Raw genomic sequence first — 9782 nt, 5'->3', positions numbered from 1 at the left:
ACATTTTGCAAAAGGTAAAGCATGGATCTGAAGATAATGCAGAAAAATGCTCAGAGGATAAGGATAACTTGCCAAAAAGAAAACGCTATCGGTTAATTAATAGTGTTTTTAGTGATGACGAAGAAAACATTGTTTAATTTATATTAATATGTATCACTTAAAAAAATTTTAATGAAGATATACTAGCATGTTTTTTAATTTTTGGAACCTAACCCTCCTTTTCGTATTAGTTCTTTGTTTCGTATAACACGGATTTGCATAACATGGCAATTTTTTGGAACATAACTACCGTGTTATATGGGGGTTACCTGTATTATAATGTAGACCTTTCATTTATTATAAATTATATTTTTAAAACATTGAATTATAGGTTATTCAAGTTTAAGTAACTTGCTGTCAACAGAGTCAATCACTACCAAACAATTAAAAATTAAATTCTTCAGGTTTTAAATTAAGTGTAGCATCATTTTTTATAATTAACTATTTTATTGCTTTCTGAAAATGTTGCTTTGACAAATATCTTATTTTAGGAATATCTTTGGAAAATACAATAATATTTAATGTTTAATTATAAAAATATGTAGAAACAAATTCAAGCATTTGATCTATCTAATAATTTGCTGATAATTGTTTTTAATCAATTAAAGAATTCTTTGAAATGTTTTGTATAATAGAAATATAACTCAGATATCATATCAATTTCCTTATCTTTGCAAAATTGTAATACTTTTCATTACAAATATTTTAATCTTACCTTGATGTATTAACCATGCTTTTGAAAATTTCATGGACTGTAAAATTCCATAATTTAATCTTTTCAACTATTAATAACTTAAATCATCTTACTATACAAAACAGTTAACTAGCAAGTATCTTAACATTGATGAGATTATATATCATTGAATAAATATTAATTGATTAATTTTTGTATTAGTATAACAAAAAAAAATTTCTATTTCAGAAATCTAGTTATGCTTTAAATTAGATTTTAAATAAATTAAATCCAACTTTTTAATTCAGTTAAAAAATTTTTAAAACTGGATTAACAAGTATGATATACAGGATATATCACATCTGTTTAATCTAATTTTAAAAATCAACTGAATAAATAAAATAAATCCAACTTTTTAAAAGTTTATAAATTAATTTCTCATAAATGTTAGCTTTTAATTCTGAACTATTATTTATTAAACCAACAGTAATGTAATCTCATCCAAAAATATACTAAATATTATTCCATCTATTATAATTTATTTATAAAAGATACAAATAAATGTTTATAATTTTTGAGTATTTATAAATATTTTATGGATGTAAATGAATTGCAATTCACTCATTATTATTGGAGGGAATTAAATTTATCCTTAAACAACTTGCTGTTAACTTTGACTAGAATATTGATTATCAGATAATCAATACAACCAACACAAAATAGATGGTTATCTGTTTGTAACAAACAAAGATAAAATTCTCCAGAGATTTAAAAATTTAATTATCATCACCATATAACAATCCACTTCATGATCTGATATTCATTAAAAATTTTATCTATAAAAGTAAACAATTTATTGATTTTAGTTTAATTAATGTAACTGTAATAATGAACATTATTTAAAAAAAAAAAATGATTACTACTACTTTTTCTGGAATAAAGCTGGCAACATTATGATTTAAATTGTCTGGCAAATAAAAGTGCTAAAGTGCAGTTACTGGGAAGTTGCCAGAAAGATCTAATATTGTCTCTGATTGCAAATATTTTTATTGATTTTTATAAGAATGTCTTAAATTTAGAACAAATAGATTATAATTTGATTTTGGAACATTAAGATTAAATATATAACTGATTATATTCACTAATTTTACTAGAATATTAAATAAGATATCAAGTTATCAAAAATATCAGCAAGAATCATGTTTTTAGAATTGCTTTTACATTCTCTGATAACAGATTATCTGACATTCCAAAACATTATTCTTCAAATATAGTGAAGGACAAGGGACGTCCAGAAAGTAAAGAACATTTGGCTATCTTTTAGGAAAACAATTTTATTTTTTCCTATTATTAACACCTTCCAGTTTTTTTGAAATTTTTTAACATTTTGATAATCCATGAGGAAAAACAAAAAAAACTGTTACAAAACTGTATTTGTGTGTGTCAACACCTATTTTGCATTCTATCTCAGGACTAGACGAATCTAAAATTCTAAAACTTTGCAAGGTTATTTCTATATATGTGGCATTGATGCTATTAAATTTTAGTGAGTACAGATCAGGGGATGGAGAGATAAAAAGGGTCGTGTGCCATATTCCAAGTGGGGTCAAGCTTAATGAAAATTTTATTGGTTATTAGTATTTACAACTTTTTAAAAAACTTGCCCATCCTCAAAAATATGCCTTTTGCCTTTTTATAAGAATTAATAATAGAAAAATTATTTTTAAATAAAATATTATAACAGATGGTACCATACAATTTTAGCTTTGAGCTGATGTCTTAGAAAAAAATATTTAGGTTTAAAAAACATTACTTCAAATTTTTTCTGTGCATTCAAATAACATCATTTCATTTGATTTTTCAGTAGTATTAATAAAAGGAGGAAAAAATAAATAACTTTTTGTAAAATAAACAAAATTCTAATGTAAATTTTTCATTATAATCTGCAGTGTAACATTGCTGTCCTGTTATGTCAGTAATAATATAAATTGATTAGCCTAAATTTTTTGTTCATTACATAGCTAATTAAATGATATGTTTGAAAACCGAGGTTTGACTATATAATTTCATTCCTAAAGTTGTTCAAAAACCAATTTGTTGTAAAACTGAAACAAATTTCCCCATAAGAAATAATGTAAAATGACTATTATTGACTTATTCCAAACCATGTCTTCCTTTGATTATTCTTTACTTCACAACTGGGTGCACAGGTAGACAGTAGACATCTTTAACATCACTTTTTATTCAAGAATATCTTACACACTGTGAGATTGCAAGGGCACAGGGTCAATTCCTAATTGCCTCTTACATGTCAAGTTGGTAAAACTTGCCCACTTTGTCCTTTGAATGGCTTTCTATCGAGTGGCGAGGGGGTGAGCAAGTCGGCAGGCATCCTTTCAAAGACAGGAGACAGGTTTAACAAAATAACAAAGCATTTATTGATTAACTAACTCCTGATTATAGGAGGCTATATAAGTGGTAAGGTTAAATGCGATTATGAGCTATACTATTTACACCAAAATGGGCGACTAATCTCTAAACTATGTCGCTGGCCTAATCTCTAGTTTGAGAGAGAGTTTTTACAAATTCTAATAGCCCCTAAATACCTCTCGGGTGTAACAGAGAGTCGATATGGAGAACAGCATTTGTATGGAAGAGGTAGGAGTCCTCAGTATCTTCCAACCAGTGTCATCTCCTCCCCCCTTTTTTTTTGCTGGATCGGGTCCACTATATGGAGGTCCAGGAGTCGAGGTGGCACTATTACCAATTATAACTTCCCCCGAAGCTTCTGGTAGCTCACACTTGCCCCGAGCTTCTGGTAGCTCACACTTGCCCCGAGCTTCTGGTAGCTCACACTTTTATACTATTGTTGTGGGAAAGATGTCACGTGATCGTCAAGTGTTGACACTGACAAAGCGTTTTTGATAGCCATGTGTCAACTTTCCCACTGACTTGTTTTTATAACTGGTGACCTCCCATCTGATTCTCCATTTTTTTCTATTGGGGATATTTATTTGGAAAAACGATTAACATTAATCTGAAAATCCCCTTTAAAATCCATGGGCTCTCTCACACATCAATATGCATTTCGGGCATACACCCCTCTTCCATTAGATTTTTCTTTAAGACATTTAGTAAAGAGGTGCTAACTAATACACATCCTTTTTTAAAATACATATATTTACAGTTAAAATTTCCCAACAGTGTACTGAACAACAGTTCACTGTATGAGAGGTGTATGCCCAAAACACATATCAGTGTGTAAGATGTTGTCTGAAGTGTCTGAATGATGTTAAAGTTGCCCAGTGTCTACCTATGCATCCAGTTGTGAAGTAAAGAATAATATGAAATGAATTAATCTGTTCCTGACCACCAAAATAAAAAAAGAAAAAACTTTTACCTTTTTAGTTGTATTTCATGCATAAAAATGCCTACAAATGCAATGTAATATTATATTAAGTCAAATTAAATAACAAAAATTTACTAAGTACTTTATACACAAATTTTTGGATGCCATTTATATTACATGAATATCAATTAATGTGGTTTTTATTAATTAATTTTATTTAAATTTAACTGGGCTAAGGTAATCTCAGCACCACTAACTTCTGAATCAGTAGTCCTATTGTTGATTGGTTGGGCCATTGACTTTCTTTAACATAGGAAGTAAAGGAATTGACTATCTGTATCTCTTTAATCAGTGGTCTGCTCTTGCCAAATAGCCTGTTCAGCAACCAGGGCAAATATGAATTTGAAGTTACTTTTCAAACAAATTGGTTCACAAACTGGATTTATTCAAACAATACAAACTGGAGTCAATACAAGGTTTGACTGTATTTACAATTCATCATTATAACAATATATATAGTTAGTGATATTGCTTTGTTAGATAATTCTAAAGAATATCTATTGAAATTAGATTATAAAATTCTTAAGTAGTAATCTTTTTGAAATCAACTATTCAATAAAGTTACTTGTTAGCAAAGAAACAAATAGATCACTGATAACAAAGCTAATTTAATCAAATCAGAATATTTCTTATAATTTTTTCCCTCAAACCTATTTTTATATTCAACAAATTTAGATGAAAAATTTTATTGACCAATACGTAGAAAATTTTTGTCAATATTATGTTCAATTCCTTTTGGTATTATTTTTTTACCATTATAATTTAAATTATTTTGATTTTTATACTGTAATTTATAACAATAGAATTTCTGTTAAAATTTTTTAAAAATTATGTACCAGTTATCAGAGTTTAGGATTTCTAGATGAACTTAACATTTAAAATCATGATTGAAACTGTATAATGTTTGATCTAATAGTAACATTAACAAAATTTGTTGCTAATCTAAATCAAACTAAATTTTCTATTTATGCAATGACATTCTATCTCTGTGGGTGTCATTAAATTTTGTCTTCTTTTCTCTCAGCATTTTAGGAAATTGATCTTTCTTTTTATCTATATGCCTTCCTATAAATGTGTTTCTTTGCATTTTATAGAAAAATTCACAAAAACATAGAAATTTCTTTCAAATGACAACAAAAGTTTGTTTTAGCAAACAAATCTGTAATGCCATTAAAAACATGTCCTAAATAATGATGTGCAACTGGCTAAAATCAGTCATGATGATGTTACCATTTAATCAGTCTCTCTCCACTCGAATACTGATAATTGGGCTGCAATTTGAAAACTGCAGACATAAATTTCCATTGTCCTTCATTAACTTTGCAGATGGAATTAGATATAAAAAAATTGAGACCAGAGGCCCAGATTAATTTTTAAATTAAAATATGATTAAAATCTGCAGTCTGGCATTGTGATGATGTCACAATAAATAATTAAGATATTTTAGTTTATTGCTTCCAATGTAGAATCTTAAAAAATATTCATGTTGTAAGTATTTATTTTAAAAAATCTCATTATTATTAGTTCCCCATCTATATTCAGAGTTTCTTTAAAATATAATTAATACCTCTGGAGATATATCATTTTAAACTGTTTTGTTGCCAATTGTTCTGTTAAGAAATACTCTCATCATCATTTGACAGAAATTTTTTAACTTCTGAAAATATTTCTATAAAATACCATGGAAAAAGTCTATACAAAGATGATAAAATAAATTTTGTTTTACGTTCATCATTTTTCTTTGCCATTTTGATCATCTCTTATGGCATAAGAAATGATCAAAAGAATAGTGTCATGAATTGCATAAGTCTTATGCAATTCATGACACTAGAAGAGAAGCAATTATTCAATGTATATAGTTTCCAACTACCACATGTATCAATGTTTAACAAAACCACATAAAATATAAAATGGGTTTGAAAACTATCTTAAGATAACTCAAGCATTGCAGGGTACACTGGCTAGTTGATTATATATAAAAACCTATTAATTGTATCAATTATTCTAATAATCATCATTTACTATCAAATAAAGGTTGTAATATTAAGGTCAAATAAACATAATAAGTCAAAGGTCAAATAAAGAAATACTACAATTTAATTCTAGCATGATGGCTTTTATTCAAATATGATGACTTTTATTTTGATTGGTATTTTTCAATTTTGTATTTTTTAACAATATAAAATATTAAAAATTAATTTATTAACAATTTTTTGTTTTGTTGATTTTATATGCAGTAAGACCAAAATCAATAGCATTGGATACTAAACCAAGAGAAAAGATAAGCAATGGTCCTGTTGAACAAAAAAAATCAAGTATGTTAATAAAATCTATTATATATCAAGAATACCTAATAATTTATCAAAATTTATGTTTAGTAGTTCATAAAATTAATTAGAAATAAATTTAAAACTTTGTAGATTTAAATTAAATTCCAAGTATTATATATTAAAATATTCATAGAATTTCAAACTGATGGTGATGAAAGTACACAGGAATCAGATCCTTTACTTCCAGAAAAAGAAAGTCCTACCAAAGAATTGAAAACAGGAGAAGGAAAAAAGAGTGATGCTGCTGCTCGACCCCAAACGCTTCCAAATATGACCGACACAGAAAATCTAGTAAATGGAATATGTTCTCCAAGTAAGTTTTTTTTTAGTAATTTTGAAAAAATTAACACACACTTCCAACTTACAATACACAAAACAAATAATGTTAATAATTTATTTGAAATTTGAAAGCTTTTTCTATATTGAATAGCTCACCAGTGACGTCAACCTTTGACCTCACGGACCACTAAACTCACAATTTTGAAACCCATGGACCCAGTGTCTTGTTTTTTTTTTTTTTTTTAAACAATAGAATAATGATCATAAAAGTTCCATTTTTCTTTATTTTACTTTATTAATATGAAATTCACTTATTTAATTATAACAAATTAGTGTGAAGTTTGTTGCTGCAGGTTTGAAATAAGTTTAGGGATTCTTGGCTCTTTTTCATGTGTAAAGTACTATATTATTTTTCCGACTTTTCCAACGATTATCGACACGACTGTGTGCCGGAAATAGCCGTTCCCTAATGGGTACTTTACGCGGATTCGCATTAGTGTGCCAGGCCTGGACTTTTAGCGTGCACCAAAATTAAATAATGACAAAGTTTGTCAATAACAAATCAAATATTTAATAAAAGTTCTAGTAATAAACTATATACAAAATTTAGTAAAACCAAAACAACAATTTATTCAATGAAAATCAATTAGAATCAACCCGACAAAACTCAAATCAAGCTAGTTTCTAACTTAATTCTATTCCCCTTTGGAATTTGACAAAATCAAAGACTTAATTTATATACAATAATTCTTATGAATTAAAGATCCTAATCGTCACCTCAATATACTAGGAACCTATTTCCTCAACTCTCAAGATTTTCTCTATTCGTCGATCCACAAATCGAATAACTTCAAAATTGCCTTGGAACTATTTTATCCTATCGGACACCTCTCTCGTTCACTGCTACGAAGCTCACCAAGCTCGTTGCTAACTAGAGTTCACCTCGGTCATCTTCACTTGACATTCGGACTTTACTCTCTGAGGTGACGTCACAATTCTGACTGTGATCACTCCCCTCATTTACATACTTATTCGCTAACAATAAACTTTTTCTATTTGTCTGGCAGCCTATTTTCCGACAATACTCGCTTACCTTTTACATTATTCTTTTTAACAATTTTCGAGATGTTTTTATTCTTTAAGGTTTAGCGAGTCCCTAAGTTGTGCTTGTGGGGTCTTTCCCCCCTTTTCTCGGTGCGGACTTACTTTTTTCTGCTCGGGAGCGCAAGGATGCGCGAGTTTTTTTTCTACGGCGCTTTTCTTTCGTTGGTGAGTTGGTTTCTCTTCTATTTTTAAGTTTCTAAGGTGAATGGTGAGGAAACCTTCGTCCTAACAAAACATAAGTCCCAAACAAAAATATAATAAAAAGCAAAAATAAAAGTAAATAAAATTAATGCTCGGACTTGGTTCCTTACACATGAAGGATGACAATTGCACTCACATTACTTTCATTGATTATTTATTGACATTATTATTTATTGATAAGTCATTTGTATTTGGTTTAAAATTTGAATAATAAATCCCCAATGAGTGAGAAAAAGCAACCAAGCATTTTGTGTTTCTTTCATAATATTTCATGTAACTTTGAGTTGATCAATGTCCAAATTTCTACATGGTCTACCATTTGGCAACCACTGGAATAGTCAATGAGATCATTAGTTGATTTTGTTATAAGTCAGATATCTTATACTAATGAATAGCTTCCATGGTTTCATTAACAGCCATCATCATCCACAGTAATACCAGACTTATTGTACCAGGAATTATCTCTTGATTACGAAATCATCAACATTTATTGATTCATTTTATATGGGGAATGCATTTTGGACCATTTTGACCCTCATCAGCCCCTATACAAGTTACATACAGTGGGTGATCAGTTAACGAACAGTTCAGATAGTGAACGAATCGGACAACAAACACATGTTCAGATAACGAACATAAAAAGAAGCGATGGAAAATAACGAAAACCGATTGATTTTCCCTTGTCTTCAAGTAACAATTTGAAACCTTTCAGAGCACGGGAGACGTCAACACTCAACCCGATACTGATAGAGTTTTAAAATTCAGAGGAATATTAATACTACTCAACCTTTTAATTCCAACTTTTTTTTTACCTTTCTGACAAATAATTTTTTATAGTATTTGCAAGACTGTCGGATGGGCACTTGTTAAATTTTGCATCAGGATTTATTTACGAAAGGTGAAAGTTTAACTGTCCCATCGGATATTCATTAACGTTTTAATACCAAATTTCAAATTTCATCCGGGCCTTGCATTTAAATAATTTTTTGAGGGCTAGTTGATTTCTGTTCTCTGAACTTTTGAAGCTGATAATATTATGGAGCCTAAAAAGAGGAGTGTCAAGAACTGTGCTCACCATAGAAACCAAGTAAGAGATAATAGCCAAGGTAGAAAGTGGGCACAAGATGGCTGATGTTGCTAGGCAGTATGGCTTGAACAGGTCTACAGTAGGCACAATCTTAGCTATGAAAGATATATCAAGAAGTCTCAAGCTGCTAATAGAGTAATGAAAATCACATCTGAGAAATAGAGAGCATTTTAGAGCTCATAATGAAACCTGAAACTGATCTGACAACAGAAGAACTCCAAGAACTCTCAAATGAAGAATACCAAGAAACTCAGTGAGATGTGTTTTCTTTTGAAAAAGAGGACCAATGTCGACATCTGCTACTAAAGATCTTTTGAAGTGGGAGGATGTCAAAACAATGATCATCCAAGTGGCATCCAAACCAGAATATGGTTAATAGGGTTGGAGATCTCTACAATTACAATGCTATTAATTACTTCTGAAAAATCCTGAAGAAGAGAGAAACACAATTGACATTAGACAGATTCTTTAACCCCCACAAACGGAAAAAACATGACTAATAAAAATGCAAGACCGCATATATATGTATTTTTACTATTACATATAAATAAATGTAGTAAAAAAGTATATATTTTTTTATTTTTTGGAGTCTCCGGAATGAATTAATCAAATTCCCATAAAAACCTACGGTACATTGATAATTGGTTAACAAACAATTCG

The 9782-nt window shown here is 29.2% G+C and overlaps 1 protein-coding gene across 6 annotated transcripts in view; it reads left to right on the top strand.

Annotated features, from left to right (window-relative positions):
- LOC111626819 (nuclear protein MDM1-like) overlaps positions 1-9782 on the top strand; it is an 81741-nt gene that overhangs the window by 67890 nt on the left and 4069 nt on the right. For 4 of the 6 annotated variants that reach the window (XM_023370331.1, XM_023370332.1, XM_023370330.1 and 1 more), the window contains 2 exons: positions 6359-6436; positions 6585-6764. In XM_023370331.1, coding sequence (XP_023226099.1) covers positions 6359-6436; positions 6585-6764 — 258 coding nt within the window. The remainder of the gene's footprint in view (positions 1-6358; positions 6437-6584; positions 6765-9782) is intronic. The other 2 variants (XM_023370333.1, XM_023370334.1) reach the window with 2 other exon arrangements.

The sequence above is a fragment of the Centruroides sculpturatus genome, unplaced genomic scaffold (genome assembly GCF_000671375.1).
Source record: "Centruroides sculpturatus isolate CEXI.00-Female unplaced genomic scaffold, Cexi_2.0 scaffold280, whole genome shotgun sequence".
Lineage (NCBI taxonomy): Eukaryota > Metazoa > Arthropoda > Arachnida > Scorpiones > Buthidae > Centruroides > Centruroides sculpturatus.
This window is presented reverse-complemented; position numbering and strand designations above follow the sequence as displayed.